This window comes from Notamacropus eugenii, chromosome 5 (assembly GCF_028372415.1).
Source record: "Notamacropus eugenii isolate mMacEug1 chromosome 5, mMacEug1.pri_v2, whole genome shotgun sequence".
Classification (NCBI taxonomy): Eukaryota; Metazoa; Chordata; class Mammalia; order Diprotodontia; family Macropodidae; genus Notamacropus; species Notamacropus eugenii.
This window is the reverse complement of record NC_092876.1, coordinates 218,342,254-218,364,664: the sequence shown is the minus strand read 5'-3', so window position 1 is coordinate 218,364,664 and position 22,411 is coordinate 218,342,254. Positions and strand designations below refer to the sequence as shown.

General features: G+C 33.8%; 1 protein-coding gene across 44 annotated transcripts in view; it reads left to right on the top strand.

Annotated features, from left to right (window-relative positions):
- Positions 1–20,364, top strand: part of BAZ2B (bromodomain adjacent to zinc finger domain 2B) — a 353,036-nt gene extending 332,672 nt beyond the window's left edge. For 40 of the 44 annotated variants that reach the window (XM_072612090.1, XM_072612107.1, XM_072612104.1 and 37 more), the window contains 6 exons: positions 1,028–1,338; positions 1,727–1,862; positions 7,238–7,384; positions 14,532–14,797; positions 15,018–15,161; positions 18,911–20,364. In XM_072612090.1, the coding sequence (XP_072468191.1) occupies positions 1,028–1,338; positions 1,727–1,862; positions 7,238–7,384; positions 14,532–14,797; positions 15,018–15,161; positions 18,911–19,064 (1,158 nt within the window). In that variant the 3' untranslated portion in view covers positions 19,065–20,364. The remainder of the gene's footprint in view (positions 1–1,027; positions 1,339–1,726; positions 1,863–7,237; positions 7,385–14,531; positions 14,798–15,017; positions 15,162–18,910) is intronic. The other 4 variants (XM_072612102.1, XM_072612101.1, XM_072612098.1 and 1 more) reach the window with 1 other exon arrangement.
- The last annotated feature ends 2,047 nt before the right edge of the window (positions 20,365–22,411 follow it).

Genomic DNA, 22,411 nt, shown 5'->3' with positions numbered 1-22,411 from the left:
GCCTTTGGGTTTTCCAGGTTAGAAAGGAAAAAATGACTTGTTTGTGAATCCATATTGGCTTCTAGTGATCATTTCATTCTTTATGTGTATACCACATATTTAATAATCCATTCTAGATTTTATGTGATACAAAAAACCAGAATTCTCTTACTCTTTAACACTAAGTCATATTTATATATTTTCTAAATTTGTAACATCTAAAAGGGGGTACAATCCCTTATAGGAAAATGTTTGGCAACTCCATGTATCTACCTGCTCTCTCTGTACGCATTCTGAGATAAGTGGTTTAACCTTAAGTGTAGTATCTGAAGATTGTCTGTTGGGTCTGAGAAGCAACTGGTACTAGTAGAGGGCACCCTAGCCTTGGAATGAGAAGACCTAGATTTGGACACTGATTTGATCCCTGACTCTCTTAGTGACTTCGCTTAAGTCATTTAACCTCCCTGCATCTTATTTTTATTGTCTATAAAATGTGTAACAGTGACTACACCACTCACAGGGATGTTGCGAGGATGAATTTATATAACTTAAAGTTCTTTGCAAACTGTATAGCATGATAAAGGTCAGCAATTAATTAGTATTGTCATTCTTCTAAAGGGTTTAATCCCTTTCAATATTGCAAAGGATATACTGATGGTATTGCTACCGAGCACAAGAGGTAAACAGAGTCCTGACATTTTAAAGTGTTAAATGTGTCCTAAGCTAATTCTCTTCTGCCCAACAAAGCAGATGATATCCAGAAATTCCAGAGGATGTTTCATTTTCACAGTCCCATAAACTTAACCAGTATTTCCAACTAAAATCTTGTTTAATGCTTTGTAGATCACTCTGATCACATTTTTTTTTTTTTTTACAATTTTCAGAGTTGTAATGGATAGGTATTTCTTTTCACATTTTCCATTTTTGTTTTCTGGCTAGCACTAGGAAAGCACAAGGTAAAAGCTTATTAGTGATCATTAAGATTTGTTGTTGACAAAAACTCCAAGTAGTTAGTGCAGAAAATAATTTTTTTTTCTTGATAATATAGGGTTGGATGTGTCCAGAGCCTGCATCAGAAAGGGAAGACTTGGTATATTTTGAGCATAAGTCAGTTACTAAATTGTGCAAGGAGCATGATGGAGAGTATACTAGAGGAGAAGAAAGCAGTGCCAGCCCTCTAGAACGGAAGAGTGACAACCCTCTAGATATAGCTGTAACCAGGCTGGCTGATTTGGAGCGGAACATAGAGCGAAGGTATCTGAAGAGCCCCTTAAGTACCACCATTCAGATCAAACTGGATAATGTGGGCACAGTTACTGTCCCTGCTCCTGCACCATCCATTAGTGGTGATGGTGACGGGTAGGTTATTGAGATTAACTTGAAAAATTATTGTGCTTCTTTGCTAATTGGAGCCTATTTTCTATTGCCTGTTATCTATGTATCTTCTTGTATGTCTGTGATCCATATGGATCATGCTATTCTGCATGATGCTTTGTAAAGATATTTTTTGTTATGTTTGTTGATTATCCTGCAAAGTGATCTTACATTTACCTGGTTGTGACTAAGCTTTGAGGCACGTAGCCACAGTCTGTGCACTACATCAAATTTAGTTGCTTAAACCTTATACTTATTGGCTGTATACGTGTTTTTGTCATTGCTTGGCTTTCAGTGTGATGATGATTGTTTCACATTCAAAACCTAGTAAATATGGATATGACCTACTTAATTTCTCTATATTTCAATGCAGAATTGAAGAGGATATTGCTCCAGGGCTCAGGGTATGGAGAAGGGCATTATCAGAAGCTCGCAGTGCTGCACAGGTAGCTCTGTGCATTCAGCAGTTACAGAAATCAATAGCATGGGAAAAATCAATTATGAAAGTTGTAAGTGTTTTTACTTAAGAAATACTATAACTAATTTTACTTTGTCCCATTTCTTTCAATTTTCAGCTCTCTTAGCTTAATCATGAGTTACTGATTATTGTCTATATATTTATTATATGCTGTAGCACTTGAGAGTTTGGCATCTTTTGTAAAGCACTGTGTAATCTGACATAGTCTCTCAAAGATTTATTTCTAATCTTCATGAAACTCACAAGCCACATCTTTTTTTCCTATTATAGAATGGTTGACACGTATGATTTCCTCTTCTTGTTTAGAAAATATCAAACTATAACTGACATTTTCTTAAAGATTTTATATGGATAGTGGTTGTTGACTGGCATATTTTAGAGGTTCTTCCTCTTTTAAAGGGCATAAGGAAGATAAGATGTACATAATATACTCATACAGTCTTAAAGATTTTCATTATCTCCAGCTCATTTCTACATCCTCTCATTCTTCTGTATTTTTCTTTTTTTCTCCCACTGTCACAAATAAAGTAGCTGCTTTTAATTTCTGCCAAAAGTTAGATATCTGTCATCTCTAGCCTGCATTGAGTGTGCATTAATTACTATATGCTCACATTTAAGGTCTTCCTATGCACTAAGTCTCAGGGATTCCTTAGTCCAATTTTCATATTTCACAGACTAGGAAACAGAGAAAGAAAGTGATTTATCTGTAGCACAGGGAGCAAGTAGCAGAGTCTAGATTCAAACCCAGATCTTCCTGTAGGAAATTCAGCACTTTTCCCCACTGAACAATGAATTAGAATTTATCATTAGTCTTGAAGCATCCAGTCTCAGATACTTACTAGCTGTGTAATCCTGAGCAAATCACTTCACCTCTATTTGCCTCAGTTTCCTCATCTGTAAAATGGAGATAATAGCACCTAGCTCACAGGATAGACACACAGGTACCTGCCTGAAGTCACCCTACTTTCAACTACTGTGGCCCCATTATCAAGTCACTTAACTTTTCAGGATCTCAGTTTCTTCAAGCAGAAGTTTAACCATGAAATTCCCCCCAAATCTCTAGTGGCTCCCTGCTTTCCCTAGAACATATTAGACTCATTCATAGTCCCTCACAACCTGGCTCTAATCTACCTTACCTTCCCAGATTTATTTCACATTCCTCCTACCAAAGTGAATACTCTTATCTTCTAACCAAGATGACCAACTTGCTGTTCCATAGTCCTGACCCTGAACCGCCTGAATTTGTGCCTTTGCTCAAATTCTCTTTCTTCCACCCGCCAGAATTCACATCTTCCTTGAAGGTTTCACCTGAAGGTTACCACCTCCTATGTGAAACTGATTCTTATCCTTATCGTTTGTTGACCTTTTCTGCTTCAGTGGAGATTTGTGTACCTGTATTTGCCTAACTGTTTATGTGTGGAGCGGCAGCATGGTGTGTCAACTTCAAGGCATCTTTATTATACATTTTTTAAATTTTTCAACGCTTTTATGGCTTGTTTGAAATCCCAGTAACTTTACAATGTCCCTCATCTACATTTAACATATTTTACACTTCATCTTCTGTAATTTAATTTCTCAGAAATATTTCGTTACTATATATTTCTATTGCTTGCTATGAAGTTTTCTTTAAGAGTAGTTGGGCATCCTTTTACTACCTTCATAGAGATAGGTTATTTTGCTGTGGCAAATCCCTCGCACAGGCTCTCTGTCTACATGTCCCTGAGGAATAGTACAGGAACTTAGTATTTGCAGAGATATTATCTGGGCATATGATACTGAATAAAAGAAAATTGTAATTTGATATTTTTCTATTGTTGTTAGCATGAGGAAAGCCCCTGACAACCATTCAATTCAGTGTTGTAATATACTTTATTATTATTAATATTAAAATATAGATAGTATATTCACCAATTATCTTTAATATACATGCATATATGCATACATACATGCTACTTACATACATTATTTACAAGTATCCCCCAAGTTCCTAAGAAAATGCATAATGGTAATTTTACTATATGGTACTGTGGGTTTCATTCTTTTTATAAATTGAAGTATTGGTAGGGAGAAGTTTTAGGCTGTTGAAACTGTTGCTTTTAAACTGTTTCAAATTATCATTTGAACCTATCAGAGAAAGTACTTAGTACAGTGCCTGGCACATAGTATTAGTACTTAATAAATGTTTATGATTAAGATGAATCTTCATCTGAGGACTCAGGAGATTTTATTGTGTGACCTTGGAAAAAGTCACCTAACCTCTGTAAACTTCTTTTTGATATATGAAAGTGATCTCTGAGGTCCTTTCTGGGACTAGTAAACCAACCAATATCTTGCATTTATGTAATCCTTTAAATTTTATAAATATTATTCATTTTATCTTCACAACAACCTGAGGAGCAGGGATTATTATCCCTATTTTACAGATGAGAAAACTGAGGCAGAGATTAAGTGACTTACCCAGAGTCATACAACTAAATTGTATGATTTGTAAGGCAGGATTTGAACTCAGGTTTTCCTGATTCCAAGTCTATCATCCTATCCACTTTGCTGCCTAGCCCTAATAGTCTGATCCCTTAACTAGTAGTGTCCAGTTTCCCCACAACTGTTCTCTCATTGTTTTATCTATGTCACTTTTTATCTCTCCAACTGTATTGTAACCTTGAGGGTAAGATCTAATCCCTTATTCTTGTTTTATATTGTACTCTCCTCTCCCTCCATCTTTACAGTATCAGTCACCTTAGTTGATTGATTACTTTTGGCACCAGATTCATAGGTAAAACTTAAGGTGAGAGTGCAACCTTTACAAAGTTGATTGCTATATATCCATAGATCTTAAAGTTTTATTATTTTATTAATAATTAAAATTATTATTATTATTGTCTCTCTCATGGTCACCTCTTCTCAGTTGATAGGGATACCCAAAAGGGAGAAGAATATGATCCATGTTAATGGCCCTTCTCTGCCCAACTGAGAGACTTTACATTACTGAAAGGACCTATCCCTACTTCACTCCTTTATTGTGATAACAGAAAAAGTAGGCCACCTCATTATAATGTTGGGAACCCATTCCCTCTTCTAGGGTGCACTTGCTTTCTCGTGATTAAAAGAACTTTTAAATTTTAAATTTCAACCAAATGTTTATGTACATGCTAACATGTAGACCATTTTCTAGTATAAATATCAAACTTGATTTTCACAAAATTGAAAACCTTATGTCTTTATCATCCTTCCCTAATATTACAGATAGAAATTTACTTTTAAAATCATAAATGTAGAAACTATTTTGCAGTGTGTTTTAATTCTCCATTATAGAAGACAGCAGAAGTTTTCTTTATATGAATTATTTGAAATCTGTAAGCTTTGTTTTTTAGAGATTTATATTTAATATTCATTAGGTTGGTATAGATTTTTTTTACTCAATATCTCTACAGTAGATTTTTTTAAAAAAAATTATGACTCAAATGTAGACATTTACATTACATTCTTGTTAAATAAATGTATTCTTGGATATGGTAGAAGACATACCTACTACTGAAAGAATATTGAATCATTTCTCATCTAGGTAATACCTATGAGTTTTACCAATTTTAGTGTGTACATGAGATAATACAGTGGATCTGTGAGATCACTGGTGTGGGTATTCCTTCCATCAGTGTAAATCACAGCTTTTCCATAGATTTTCATCTTCTACAATTCTTGTAAATATCTCTATAGGAAATACTTCACAAATCCTCCACAAAGCATCTTTTCAACCTACTTGAGACTTTTTTCTGGCTCTTTTAATATTTAGGATGTTCCAACAGCACTTGTGCTCTTATCTTTCACTACTGACTGGTCCATTTACTTTTCTGATTGTGCCCTTGGTAATACTTTTTTAATGCCATTTCTTGAACACAAATCTGTATCTTATTTATGCCACCACAAATCTTATTGATTCACAGGTGTTAATTTTAGAAATGACCAGTTGAAAGTGCTGCTTATTTCAAAATATAATTTAACCTGATCTTCTATTTTGAGTAAATTCTTGATCTAGTTCATTGTCTACTGTACAAGTTCATGTTGCAATCTGGGCATTGTGTGTTTTTCTTTTCTTTTGTTTTATTTCACTTAATAAGCATTTGTAGTCTGTGTTTTTCATCCACTTTATTTTTCCATTGTGGATGGTTAGGCTGCTAATATATTACACATTTAACAGATATTTACTGAATGGTAGCAGCAGGTTTACTGACAAAATTCATAAGTTGTATTTGCATTTTAAAGATGTGACTACTCTACACATTATGTCATGAAACATTTTGAATTGTTTTAGATTCTCTGAGATTTTACTCCTGTATTAAATAGATGGGAACATGTAAATTAACTTGGTAATGAGATTGCAAATGCTATTCTAAATTAGCATTAATTTTTATGTTAAAATGTCCTTATTCTTTTAAATATTGATTGCAAGATGTTATCTGTTATGTGAGCAAAAATGTGTAAGAATACATAGTCATATAGTAAGTCATTCAAAATAAGATTTTTATTTCTGCTTTCAAAAATACTTTAAAAGTATTGTAATTTTATAGTTTTTTACTTTTCTTCTTTCACTTGCTTATAGAGGTAGTATGCTCGTACTTAAATTTTAGGATTTTAACTTACTTATCACAATTTCAGTACAAAGATATCAGAAATTCATGAAAAAAGCAGCAATAACATTTTAAGTTAGTCAAAGGAAAGAAATCATGAACTATTTAATTCTTTGTTTAATTTGTAGCCCCTTTTTCTCTTACTTTCAGTAAGAATCATGTTCATGGTAATTTGCATAATTGTAGCAAACATTTGATTTGGTTCAGTTTTCATCAGTTTTTAAGAAAGACACAAAATTAAGGAGAAATGTGTTCTTTTAGTTAGAATAAAAATCTGGGAAAACCTTGAATCTTAATCCTATTTCTGGCACAGGTTCCTCTTTCATTTATTTTAATGTTTAGCAGTAACCTTAACCCTTACTTCCTTCACAGGGTATCATGAAGATCATTATAAGATGGCCAAAAGAGAAAAGTCATCCTAAAAAATATCATGTATTAAAGCTATTCATTGCTTTATGTGCTCTAATGTCATGTTAATTATTCCATATGTTAATGTGTACATGCTTCAGAAGTGTTTGCGGGCATTCAGCCTTTAGCTTTGGTCTTTGCAACGTACATAAAATATGCATTTTACACCTCCCCCCCCCCCATAGATTTGCTCACCCTGTCATGTGGTCCATATCTGTGTAATGAGAGATACATAGATGTGTATGGCTATTGTATGTATGTTAGCAAGCGGAATGTTAATTATTAGTGCAAAATGTGAATTTGGTATGTTTAATTTCCCAAGAAGAAACTTTCAAGATAGTATTGATTTTAAATGATTTTTCATGTATTGTAGTACTGCCAGATTTGCCGAAAGGGAGATAACGAGGAACTACTTCTTCTTTGTGATGGCTGTGACAAAGGCTGCCATACTTACTGCCACAGGCCTAAGATTACTACCATTCCAGATGGGGACTGGTTTTGTCCAGCTTGCATTGCTAAGGTAATATTGACCTCAAAGTTGTTGGGGTTTTTTGTTTGTGTTTTTTTTTAACTTGTCATGAATTAATTCAAATGTTCTGTGTTTTGGGCAAATTAGTGAGTTTCCCTTACTATATAATGTCAGTACCAGGACATTCTGGCTGGTCCATCAGAAACTTCCATCAACTTCCTTCAGTGCTGCAAATCTTGAAGTGCTATTATAAATACGTAGCAGGAGTAGAAGTGGTAATAATAGTTAAAGTAACCTATCTATGCTCAGAGACAGTTAAGGGATGAAGAAAACCAGTTGTATTTAGTTTAAAATGTTTTCTCTTATTATTTAAAAACTAGAGACACAAATGTAATATTGTGGATTGATAGAAATACATTTTTTAAAAGTTCTATGTATATCAATATAGGCTATAATTAAAACCCAATTGTGACTTATTAGTAGGATGGAAAGATCACTGGACTGCCAGTCGGTCAGTATGTCTGAGTTCTAGTCCCAACACTGACTAGCTGTTTCTGGCTCTCATTTTCCTCTTCTACAAAAATAAGAGCCTTAGACTAAATGATTTCTATGATCCTTTACAGCTTCAGAGGGAGGGATAGGGAGGGACATAGGCAGGGGGAGAAATGGATGATTCTAAGCATTTAAGTATGCTTTCTTTTCCTTTGTGCCTGATAAAATAATTCAGGAATATTCATAGTAGATAGTTAATAAATGTTTATTAAGTTGGTAATTCTTATTTTATCATGTATTTATACTTTTTTCATGTATGTAAATATGTGGAGGGTGGTATTTGGGAGGAGGTATGTGGGTGTGTGCTATCTAATATAGTGGCTAGAGTACTGGTCCTGGAATCAGAAAGAACTGAATTCAAATCTGACTTCAGATACTTCCTACTTGTGTGGGCAAGTCACTTGACCTATTTGCCTCTGTTTGTTCATCTGTAAAATGGAAATAATAGAATCCATCTCAAAGGATTGTTGTAAGGATTAAATTAGATAATCATTTTAAAGTACTTAGCACATTATCTGGCACATAATAAGCACTATATAAATGACAGCTATTACTGTATTCACATATATGCATGCATATACACATTTAAAGTTTATATGTAAGTCTTCCCCTTTACATGTAAGTAGAATGCTAGCCTGTCATACTGAGAAAATGATTTTAAATTTAAGGACTGTATAGGAATCTTCAAATGAACCCTACCTAAGTACAAATTAATTTTGCTTATTCATCAGCAATTTGTGTGGAGTTTTATATTACTTTTATGATTCTGTATTTTGTTTTTGTTCATTTTCCGGTAAGATCTTTTTAGAGACACTGAGAATAAAAGCAAACACCACCCATTCTAGAAACACACTTCACTCAGTCAGCTAGTCAGCTACGTGTGCACACGCACACAATACACACACACACGCGCGTGCGCGCACGCGCACACACTATATACACACACGCACACACACGTACACACACACTATATACACACGCGCGCGCGCACACACACGTACACACACACTATATACACACACGCACACACACGTACACACACACTATATACACACGCGCGCATGCACACACACTATATATACACACACACACACACACTATATGTATATATATATATATATATATATATACACATACACACATACACACACACACACACATCAGAAACTTCCATCAACTTCTTTCCGTGTTATTATAAATAAGTAGCAGGAGTAGAAGTAGTAACAACAATTAACTTAGTCTATCTATTCTCAGAGATAGTTAAGGGATGAAGAAAACTCCAGAACTGGAAAGGATTGATAAAGAACAATTGAAAAATGAATTGGGGGAAACAACTTAGGGCTGTGAAAGGTGACTGATAGCAATGCAAGTCCTAGTAAACATCTGCAATGACTTTAAAAGGCCAAGAAGCACAGCCAAACCTTGTCCCAAAGCAGAAAGTTTTCCTAGTTTTATTTGTGAAGATAGGAACAAAATCACAGCTGCTCTTTTAGAGTTTGCTAAAACTGACAGTTAACTGTTACTGTAAACAATACTTGAAAAAGAACATCAATTTTATATACCTTCAGCTTTTAATCTTTGATTTTTTTTTTTACACACCTATCATTTACCATGCATTTCTGAAGCTTTCAAAAAGGCATGCTTAGCCTACACATTCAGAACTAATTGTTAGATTCTAGCATAATTTAGTAGGAAGAATACTGGATGTGAAGTATAATGTCTGGGTTTAAATCCTGTCTCTACCACTTATTCTGTGACCATGAATAAATAATTTCCACCAATTTGGGACTCAGTTTCCTTATCTGACAAATGAGGGAAGTTCAGGGGTGTGTAATCTGTGGCCTAAAGGCCACATGTGGCCCCGTAGGCCCTCAAGTGCAGCCCCACTGAATCCAAACCTCACCTGTCAAAAGACTGCACTTGAAGACCTAGAGAGTCACAGGTTCCCCACTCCTGCCAATCCCCAAGGTCCCTTCCAACATCAAATTCTTTGGTATGACCATTTGTTTTACAATTCTATTAGAATTAAAATATTTAATAAATTTATATAACTATATTTACAGTGAATTCTAAGTATGCTGATAAATATCCATTCAGAGGTTTTATAAAATTCACTGTGATTTAGGAAAACAACAAACATCACAATTATATAAATGAATTTCAAAATTCAGATTTCCTAAAGTCAAATTGAGTTTTTTAGGACATGAACTCAAATAACATTTAAGGCAATACAAAATGATGATAGTAAGTAATTTCTGTCCATTATCTAAAGTTTGGGAATTGCTTTTCTTATTTTCCCTACTCTTTTTCCTCTCTCCTCTGTTTTCCTTGAATATAGAATTTCTTAAATTTTTTAACTGTTTTTTAAAAAACTGTCATTCAACTACTAAAACTACTAGTAAAATGAAGTTAAGAAAACCTAGGCTTGACTGCCATTCACTCGCTGCATGATCTTGGGGAGGTTACCTCCCTGTCCTGTGCTTTTGTTTCATCATCGGTAGAATGAGGAAGCTGGAAGACATTGTCTTTAAGGTCCATTCCAGCTGGAAATCTATGATCCCTAGGAAGATTAAAATTTAAAAGCATTTCCCCTTTCCATCAAATTATCAAACATTCTTTTTTAATGTTTTTAATTGAGGGGCCCGTACGGCTCATGAAATCAAAATGACCTAATCAATATGGAACTTTTTTATTCAATAAAAAGAAAGAAAATAAATGAATAAATTTCAAGTGTAATTTTAAAGTTATAATTATTTAAATCTTTAACATGACTATAGTCTTTACATTTTACTTTACACTTGTTAATTAAAAGCCAAAATAATATGAAAAGTCACTCTTAAAATGCTTACGTCCATACTACACTACAAGTAGGTATACTTAAAGTAAACAGCGATGATGGAGGTGTCAAACTCACTGTCAAAGCCTATGAAATGAGATTTAAAATGTAATAGAGAAATGTCTAACAAAATAAATAAATACCACACAACCCATATGTTCATTTATAATTTTCTTAGGCAACATGCTGCCCACAGGGTTCTGTTTTGTGTGAGTCTGATACCACTGCTCTGACATGGGAAATGGTAGAGTGTAAAGAACTGTGAATTTTGGACTTCAAATCCTACCAGTTACATTAGCTGTGTGACCTTGAGCAAGTCACTTAACCTTTCTGAGTCCTGGTTTCCTAATCAGTAAAATAGGTGGATTAGACTAGAGGCTCTCTGGGGACTCTTCCAGCTACCTATAATCTCATAGTCCTAGAATTCTCCACTTTACAATTAACCCAGTGATAAGCCTTGTCACATCTACTTACATTGTTCTTGGACAACAGTATATTGCTGGGTCCCTATACAAAGCCTAGGAAGAACTTGTGTACAGTGGTAGAGACTTTAAGATTTTAGATCCACATGGCTTCACATCACAGGAGTCCTCCAAAAGAAGTCTGTAATGGGGAAGCTACTTTTTAAAATGTAAGGTTGTAAGTATTGTTAACTAGATTACCTTGGGGGAAATACCCCCCCAAGAAAGAGCCTTAAATGTACTTGAAAGAAAAGCTCTTCCCTGAAATTTTGTAAAAGAATGCAAGCAACTTTGAATTATTTGTTGGATTATTATTCAGTTTGTAAATTATCTGAGTCTTTTGCTTTTCTAGATTAACCCTTTGTGAGATGCTTGTTGGTTATTTTATTTCATTTGTCAATGGCATCATCTCAAAGGAATTGATTTTATATTGCTAAAATTAGACTAAGATTCAATTTAAACTAGCCGAAGTGAATTTCTTTGGTGTGTGTGCATGCGTGCACTTATATCTATACTCTCACTTGTTTTGTCACCACAGACTGCTGTCATAGTTATAAATTCCTCTCTTCAGTATCTTACTGACATTGTCATCTATTCCGTTTAATAGGATTGTTTCTGATTCTAGAGCTAATCAAAAAGCTTTCTTTTTTTATCCAAAATAATTTCCTCCCTAACTCAGAAAATGTGTATTATAGCAAGTTAATTTCTTCATGGAGTTGTTGTTGTTTGGTCCTTTCATTCATGTCTGACTCTTCATGACCTTTTTTGGGGTTTTCGTTGCAAAGATACTTGAGCAGTTTGTCATTTCTTTCTCCAACTCATTTTACAGATGAGGAAACTGAGGCAAACAGAGTTACTTGTCCAGGGTCACACAGCTAGTAAAGTGTCTGAGGCCAGATTTGAACTCAGAATGATGAGTCTTTCTGATTCCCAGTCTAGTGCTCTATACATTTTGCCACCCAGCTGCCCCTTTGTTTTAGAGGGAAGGTATGAATCATGAAGTCTGAGGATACTTCACTAGCCATAGAAATAAAACATAGTAAACTAGTAAGCCAGGATTGGGAAGCAGGGGGACAGGATACCAGTGCTGAACAGTTTTTCATTTTGTCTTAAATGAGATTGACAGTAGAGTCTACTTTGTTAAAAATGCTGTGAATTCTCAGAATACCTGGTACCTTTCAAATGTCCAAAATCAAATGTAAATGATTTTTTGGTTTGTACACACTACATTATTCCATGAGTAGGAATCTGCTTAAACGGTCATATACTTTTGTGAAGATCAGTGTAGTCATTTTTCTTGTGTTTAAACAAAGCTTGATAAGATGGTAAATATGGATTTGCAGTTGAGAAAAATATAATTTTTCTTATACTCGTGCCCCCCTCCATTTTACCACCACAGCATCAGTTGTGATATAGTACACAAAACTCAGAAAAAATTTTTTGGACTGCTTTAAGTGGGTATACTGCATTATAAGATTCTTTATGTTGATCTATGAATCACAATCTATACACATGACTGTCTACATGTACCTGCCTTTAATCATAAATAACAGATGCTCACATACATCAAAAACTGAAACTCAAGACACTTTTGGGAGCAGACCTTAATTCTTAATTTGCAAGAAAAAGAAGCAAAAAGTCCACTAGATTGTGTTCATTTCTTCATAATTTTTTGGAATTTTGTTTAAAAATGTGAAGAAATGCAACTTTTTTATTTACTGTATATATATCATGGGGAAAATTAGATTGCTTTTGAACACTGCATATATAACTAATTTTTGATGTCTACAATAGTCTACGGCCCAATGAAAACTCTTTGGAGCAATCTTTGGCCTTATAATGAAAAAAAAGCCCTTTATCTCTGAAGTAACTTTTGAAATGGTTAGAAATTTGATTTCAGTCTTGGTCCCCTATTGTCATGAGAAGCTGAGAACTCACTGTACCACCTTTTAAAAACTGCTGTGTTCTCAGAAAATGAGACTATAGCTAGCTGTCACTCTTTCATATTTTCTAGTTAAAATTTATTGGCTTGAGAGGTCAATGCCTGACAGCTGAGAAATTTCCTCAAATTAGATTGTGGCTTTGAACTATTCTTGAAATGAGTTGAATCAATACTGTAATCTACTCAACTGTTTCCTCATCATTGTAAAACTTATATACCTCAGTAGTTAAGAAAATAACTGTAAATAAGGGAGTTTAACATTGTTTTCTTTGAATTTAGATATATTAGTCACAGATTTTTGAATAGAATTGTTAAACTAAGAAACCATAGAAGTTATCTAGTTCATCCCCTTTATTCTATAGATGAGAAAACTGAGGCCTAGAAATGGTAATTGATTTGCCCAATATCATACAAACTAGTGTGAGAACTAACTATAACCCATATTTGTAAATTCCTAGTCATGTTCTTTCCTATCAAAACACATTGTCCCTCTTTTTTAAAAGAGAAGTCTTAGAACCCTCTCCTATTCTGCATCTCTCTGAGCATATTAAAGTTTCTTAGTCAACCATGTATGTGTATATGTACTTATCATATATTTGCATACATAGAAAATTCAACATATACGTAGTACATAGAAAGTGCCGTCATTTTTGTCCCTATGAAAAACAGAAACTGTCTCTATCCATATCTTATATATTTTCTTTTTGGGAACATTTTTTTCATAGTATGATTGTCATCTCCCTTTGGGATTTTAATAATCTTTGAACTCTGAGTAAAATTCCATGCTTTGTTCCCCCTGCTTTTTCTTAATTAAATTATATTCTAAATAAGAATCTTTTTATAATCTTTGAAAATTTATTCACTTACTGCTTTTGAGAAATATCTCTGTCTTGTTCTACAGTAAAAGTGATGATGTACAGTGGTGTTAGTTGAGTTAGTTAGCTGAGAATTCCAAAGATGAATTTGATGGCAGAGTTTTCTTGTTGTATTAGTTTTTAGTCTTGTCATTAGAGCTGGCATAAGTACAGAATTCAATCTGAAAATGGGAAGAGAGTTGGATATGATTTACATTGTAAAATATGTATATTTATAATATAATATATTTATATTGATTTTCATTTACAAGTTCAATAAGAAATTGTTTCAAGACCTCTCAAATTCTTTTTTACTCTTATTATTTCTACTGGACTTTTAGTGGCTATGTGATTTCTAAGTTTTTATATCACTTTGAAACAAATTTTTTATCACTTGCTTTGATCTATGCAACTCTTTCCTTCTACTAAGAATAGCTTAAAAAATAAGGACTTTTTTGCATTGTTCCATTACTTGTTTTAGCATAGAGAAAATATACATATATCAATCAAATTTCCATATTGTTTATACCATATTTACACTTTTCTGTTATAGGCAAGTGGTCAAACTCTAAAAATCAAAAAACTTAATATCAAAGGAAAAAAGAGTAATGAACAAAAGAAAGGGAGGAAATTATCTCTAACAGGTGATACTGAAGATGAAGATTCAGCAGCCACAAGTAGTTCACAAAAGAAAGGAAATAAAGACCCCAAGAAAAGAAAAATGGAGGAAAATGTGTCTCTAAACTTGTTAAAACAAGAAAGTTTTACTTCTATTAAGAAACCTAAAAGAGATGATTCCAAGGACCTGGCTTTATGCAGGTAGGTTTTCTATTCTTCTTTACTTCAAAAAATTTTCAGTATTCTCTTAAATGTATTAGGAACTTTTCAAAGTTTTTCAATAAATGCTGATTTTTCCTATATTAGTAGAAAAATTATTTTTAAAAGCCCATCTTCTTTCAACCATATATTCTATTCAAATGTACTGTATTTATCAACAAATGCTTAACTATGAATTTGTTTAAAATGCTATTTTATTTAGCATGATCCTGACTGAAATGGAAACTCATGAGGATGCATGGCCTTTTCTACTTCCTGTAAACTTGAAACTTGTCCCTGGTTATAAGAAGGTTATTAAGAAACCAATGGATTTTTCTACCATTAGAGAAAAACTAAGTAGTGGACAGTAAGTAAATATATTTGTAAAGCTATATGCTGTTGATAGCATCTTATATGACTTTTATTTAAAATGGCTTTATCGTGCTTCTGGGTTATCACAAAATTCCAAAGGTAGTATATTATTAGAACTTTTAATTAAGGAATGCCTAAAAGCAGAGGTCTTGATTTTTCCTTTATTTCTTTGGGAATATAAGCAATGCTTCCATTTGACTAGGAGAAGAAATAATCCTTTTTTTTTTCCTTTTTAGTGTGTTCTACCTAGTAAGCTGACTAAAGGGAGAAAAGCATCCTAGTAACTGGATGGTGCACTTTGCCATATCTTATCATAGTTCCTCCTGAGGACTATAAAGACACATATATATTCTATGAGTGTGTTTTGCTTCCCATGGACAGTGGGTACTTTTGGAGCTATATAGATGGGGCTGTTCACTGGCAGAACAAACCCATATCGAGCCATTGTACCTATGAAGTTACAAGTCACTTCCTCCTTTCTCCCTCCAAACCAGTTAATGGCTTTCTTTTGGGATCTTAATCTACAATACCCTTCCATAACCAGAGAAAGAACAACCAATAAATTTACCAGCTATAATTGTAAGATTCTGAGCTATTAGATAAACTCCAAATAAATACATTAATTGGTTTATTCTGAGCATTTTTTCTCCTAAGAAGATAGCATGGGATTGAATCAGTTTAGAAGAGTGGGTTGGAATTTTGTTTAGGGTTTATCTGTGTTATCATCATACTGGTCAAACAGATTTGCCAGAGGTATCTTAAAACTATTTTTGATGTTGTAATTTTGCAAACATTATAACTAATAATTTTTTTAACTAAAAAAATTATAATGACATTTGACAGATCCTACATTTAGAGTCCCTGCTCAGTTGCACATTTTGGATCCACATAAAATCTTCATGCCATATGGAAATCTAGTTTTAAACAGAGTGGCATCTCAAAACTAACAAATTAACCAAGCCTAAGGATTGTGAGAGTTATTTGTGAAGTTACCTAATCCAGAAGGGGCTCTAGTAGAATTTGGAAGGAAAAAATCCAGGATTGGGCAGAAATGAAAAGAAAAGAAATGGGGCCTGAAAGATGTTTTCAAAGACTAAAAAATTTAAAACAGCAAATAGAGTGAAAGTTATGGTTAGGGAACTGATGGCAGGCATTGGACAAGGCATTTGGTAGAGAGCTGTATAGTCCATTGTGTAAAGCTTCACCTTTATGTGGGAAATAATTGAGAGTATCTAAAGGATTCTGAACCAGGGATCCTCTTTGTAAAATGTCAGAGAGGAGATGGGTTTGAGACCAGAAAGGGGGCAGCCACCAAAATCCAGAATTGGGGTAATTGGGACTAAGACAAAGGTTATAGAATGTTGGTGTTTTTGTCCTTTGTTCTCAAAGAGGACCATGACATCAGGAAGATGTCTTGATTTGCAAGTGAACTGGATTTAAGTGAGGCAGGGCTGTGCAAAGTCACTACCCTCACTTTCTCCTTAGGAGCCATCTGGGTCCAGAAGCAAGGCATAGGTCAGGGTGACTGGAGATTACTCTGAAGTGGGAGACTTTGGCCTTTTTGAGCTTAGTCCCAGGTCTCAGTTTGTCAAAGAAGTGCTTTTTAAAAAAGGAAGCAATAATAGACTACTTCTGCCATTAAAAATCTTTCAGATGGTGACTGGGTTTTGTTAGGACGTTATAAATACAGTTTCTATACTGCTTCAGGTATAGGATGGATCTCAGATGTTACTTCCAGCAGTGAGATTTTTTTATTTGGAATCATTCAAAGTCAGTGAATTAGCTCTGACTCAAGACAGAGTAAATGATTCTGGTTTTTGAGGCTAGATTCCTCATAAGAAATTAAAAATCTCTGAAATTGCTAGAGAAATAGTAGAAATTTCTACTGCTTTGCTTTTCAGTGTTATCAAAGCATTATTCTCAAAACCTGAGAGTCTCCCTTCTGATGTATTCATTTTTTAAAATACTCTTCATCCCAAGTCAGAAATAATTTAGCATTAGCATTTCTAAAAGCCCTCTTTCGAAATATACTGGCACTTCATTTGGCTTTAATACCCACTTAGCTACTATTTATCAATTGAAGAAGTTTCATTCCCACTGTGCTTGCTCACAGATTATGAGCTTTTTCCTAGTGGAAACACTGAAAAAACCTGAGAGGCCTAAAATGCCTTTTTCTGTTTAGAGGAAGGCTATTTCTTATGACTTATTATCACTTGCAAATAAGGTTTACGTGGTTTCTTTTATTTGTATTGGTCTGTCTGGAGCTGACTGGAAGAATAAGAAATAAAGGAGTCGGTTGCTGGGAGAGAAGAATGAACTTGGAAAATAGCCGAAGTTTACAAAGGGAGAAAATATACTGAGAAGATAGGAAAAATCTCGCATTTTAGGTAGCTAGGAACTACCTAAGGCACAATGGATATATGTATGCATGTATATATGCATTTGAGTAGATGACTATATATGGTTAAGTGCTTGAATATTGAAACAAAGTGTCTTGATTAAGCGCTCTATTGTTCCTCTCCTTTGTGTTAAAAAAAAAAAAAGTGTGCTGTTAATCTACATGCAAAGGTTGTATTAGTCTTGTTTATTCAAATTACCATGCTAGAAATTGTAGGAGCACAAACCTAGAAACTGGAAGGAACCTTAAAATGAAGCCCAAGGAGTGGTTTCCTCAAAGTTATATTGGTAGTATCAAAGGTAGCATTTGAAGCCAGGTTTTCTGACTCCATAAAGTCCTCTTTTCACGATACCACACTGCTTTCATTCAGATTACATAGGATGTTACAAGTCCTAAAGGATATTTGTGATGCTTACACCAAAAACGAAGCAAACAAAAAAAAACCTCATAATATGGCCTGCACACCTGAAAAAAGTATACATCAGAAATATGGGGTTGTCTGGAAATATGATTTGCAGAGATCTGTGAAACTCTCCCTATTTAAATCCATTTATGCCATGAAACAAAAAAAAAAATGACCTTTTCTAGAATTCTACTTTCATATTTTATATTTAGAAATTACAGTTTGGACTTTCATGTAGCCAACTTAAGTCTAACGTTTCTACTCAGTTTTATCATGAATAAATGAAAAAAGGATGGAAAAAATGTAAACATTGTTAATATGATCTGGCATTATATGAAAAGCCCTTGAAATCCACCCATAAAAAAAGTTCCCTGGAGCAAAGGAACTTATATTATAGAAGAAAAGACAATATACATTGGGCAGCTAGCTAGGTGGTGCAGTAGATTGAGGGCCAGTCCTGGAGTGAGAAAGACCTGAGTTCAAATGCGACCCTAGATACTAGTTGTGAGAATCTGGGCAAGTCACCCAAGTTTGCCTCAGTTTCTTATCTGTGAAAATGAGCTGGAGAAGGAAAATGGCAAACCACTCCAGTATCTGCCAAGAAAATCAAATGGGGTCACAGAGAATTGGATGCTACAGTGTGTACACCACCGTACACACTGAGGAAGGGAGCTTTGGTCTAGGAATTTGCTGGAATTATGAGTTGATCTATAGGACAGTTGACTGATTGCCCTTTCCAGAAGCAATGATAATAAGTTGATTTCTGTACCCAGAGCAGGAGGTAGAAAGAGGGAACAGAAGAATCAAAACCATCACAGAACAGATGGCAAGGTGGTCTAGCTGGACTAGGGGTATTTAGATCTTCTTATATGACAATCAAAATGACTGTTTCAGTGGGAGGGAAAAGATGACAAAAGTTGTCTTTCTTTTTTTTTTCTTCCAGGTACGCCAACCTCGAAACCTTTGCTCTAGATGTCAGGCTTGTTTTTGACAACTGTGAAACCTTTAATGAAGATGATTCTGACATAGGCAGAGCTGGCCACAACATGAGGAAGTATTTTGAAAAAAAATGGACAGATACTTTCAAAGTGAGCTGAAGTTTTCAGAACTACTCTTCCCCCTTAAACAGGACAGATGAGACCAGCAATGTGAACTGTATTTACATAAAAGTGCAAGGCACATACATAAGACTTTTTTTTTCCTTCAGTATCAGAAAAGTGATACTACTTCTAAAGGCTTCACTCCTACAGCAACCATGGCCCTTGGTTATTGGTTTGTATGTTTTATCAACTAATTTAGGTAGAACAGGGAAGCACACCCAAAGAATTTTCAAAGAGAGGGGTGTTAATAGTGCAATAGCAATGAAAATATATCAAAACGCACTGAATATTCAACCACCAGAGCTCTACTTGGGAAATGGTTCTCCTTTCCCAATCAATAAATATCTATTTTTCATTTTTTTACTTTGTAGTTTATTTTTTAGTGAATGTATTTAATTTTATGAATTATTTATGATTAAACTGCATCCAGAATCTTCGTTTTCTGTGAAAAGGAAGAATTAGAAAATTGCTTTAAATCTTGAAAATACAACAAGGAATGTTTTAAAATATAAAACAAAGCCAAGTAAAACTGTTTACACTGATGTGCTATAAAAGCACTAAAAATTAAATTTTACTGTAGAGTAACAAGTACATTTATATATATGTTGCTGCATCACTCGTGTAGTTAAATTGTATTTCAAGACAGTGAAGAAAAATTGACATGTATATACTGTTCATTATTGTTTATATTAAGTATTGTTTTAAATATGTATGATGTGTACATATTGTTTGCAGACATGATTGTTTATGCCTTAGAAGGACTGTAGCATTTTATTTTAGTCTTAAGGTAATTATAGCTATACAGCCTGTACAGTAATTATCCTCTACCAACACTGTGGAGTCTCCTTAATCTTGGTAGTGCCTGCCTTTGGAACAGGGTGTAGGGGATATTAGTTTTCCATTTTTTCTATTTTGTTATATAATTTCAAGCCACCAGGGCCTCAAATTCAAGTATATAATCATTTGTATCCATGTGGAATAAAATTGTGACAATTTCCTACGCACACAGTATTTTTTCATAGAAACATTTCCCTCCCATTTGCCTTGCCACAGAAATAAATTAAAAAAAAAAAAAAGACATTTGTAACCACTGTGTTTTATCTACTGTGTGTTGTGGTGGCCTGTTGGAGGCAGATAGATCAGAATTTTTTTTGTACCTATGTAAGAGTACTTGAAGTTTTATTTAAAATAAAATGTTGTGGAAAAGGTAGCAATCTTTTTTCCCCCTTTTTTTTTAGGAGTGTTATTTTTCACTAGTATGTGTGGCACGGATACAATAAAAGACTTTTGCAAACTAGTATAAGTTTTTTTTTTTTTTAGTAACCCTAAAGTTAGAATTTTTTTAAATTCTGATTTCTAAATGCTTTTATTGACATCCACATAGAGAACCAGAAGAAAAATGTGTTAAAAAGTATAATATATCAAAATGATTAGATCCTTAATTTAGTTCATAGGATTCAACAAAAGGTGATAGGGGAGTTTCCATTATTTACGGCTAAATACAGGGAAAATAAAAAATATCAAAAATGAAATGTTCTTAACTTAGAATTGAGAGCCACAAAATATATACAAAGTATCCCCCCAAATTCCTTAAATAGTGAGCTAACACTTGTATAACTATCATCAGCATGCTTATTATGGTGTAAATGTCAGGTTTTAGTTAACTAAACATTGAACTAACACTTTAAAGGTTCCATTCAAAAAATACAAAATGGAGTTGAGAACTCAAATGTGTTTCTGTGTTTGAAAAATTGTCAGTTGTTCCATATGGGTTATTTGTGCTTTGTGCCTTAGCTACTTTCTTTTTATTGCTTATGTTCCATGCCAGGTTTCTTAACTTTTTGTGGGCCATGGACCCTTTTGGCAATTACATGAAGTCTATGGACCTTTTTTCAGAATCATGTTTTGAAATGCATAAAATAAAATGCATAAGCTTTTAAAGGAAACCAATAAATTGAAATAGTTATCAAAATATTTTTTTAAAAGTTCACAGATCTCAGGTTAATAACCCTTGATCTATGCATTTAAATTAACCTGTATTACATGAGATGGAATATAAAGGGACTACATATGAGTGTATTCCAGCGTCTACCCAAGGATAATGAGGGAGAAATTTCAGAATAAAAAAAATTAAAATGCCAAATTTATTAAATATTATTAACTACATTTAAAAGGCAAACAAAATATCCTGGGAAAAAGGACATTTTGGTAAAATATTAAATAGGGTTTTTTTTTTTACTACTGTAAACTTATTTTCTTCAGAGCTAGATGTATCAATAAAATGAGAATATTAATTTTTCTTCATGCATGTGATATATAAGTACAATAAATTCTTGATTATAGTCATATTAAGCTGACACATGTAATACGTCACAAAGCACTTTATGTGAATTATCTCATTTGATTCTTAATATGTAATTACTACAGATAGTATTATTACCTCCATTTAATAAATGAGGAAACTGAAGCTGAGGAGATGCTCATGGTGATGAAAATATTTTATGTTGAAAGTAGAATTCTGGCCCCTGCCTTTCTGATTCTTAAGTCAAATATTTTAAACATGACACCATGTTGTTGCCTCACGGTATCAAATGAGCTCATTAATTTAGGTATTCTAAGACAACAATTAAGCTGCTCCAAAAATCTTGCATTTCCCAAGGGATGTTATCTACCTTAACAGGTTCTACTGTTGCTACAACTATCAACAGTACTCAGATATAGCTATTCCCTGGGTTAGCTTCTGCCCTATTCAGAAATAACAATGTTAAGGGGAAAATAGGTACAATTCTATCACTGGTCACCAAGTAGGTATGGCGAAAATATCACCCTGCATATGTAGAACATCTCCAATGTGTTAAAACATCAAAAGTCTGTCACAAAGAGACATGATATTATAGTGATAGAGGCTTAAGTAACCTGTACATCTCTTAGGATCACTCTCCTTCCCAAAATCAGAGTCAATAATAATGTCTTGAACTGTCATAATAATTTGATTTTTCAAAATATGGAGGAACCAATAATGGAAACTTATTCTGAATCTGAATTTTTCAACAAGGAGAAGGAACTGGATCTTAATGTACAAATTATGTTAACTTTGGCAAGATGTAAACATTCCACTTAGAATTTAGTTTAAAAGGAGAGAAAAACCAGGCATAGTTTGAAATCCATTCTAAAATTTTGAGAAAGCAGATTTCAAAAGTTCAAGTTTAGGTATTTTGACCTAAAATTATATAGGGGTAGTCCAGGAACTATAAGAAGCTTTCAAGAATTCAAGAAGCTCCAAAGAGAATTGGTATGAGAATGGAAAATGGAGTTCAGTAAAGAATTCAATGTGTACACACTAG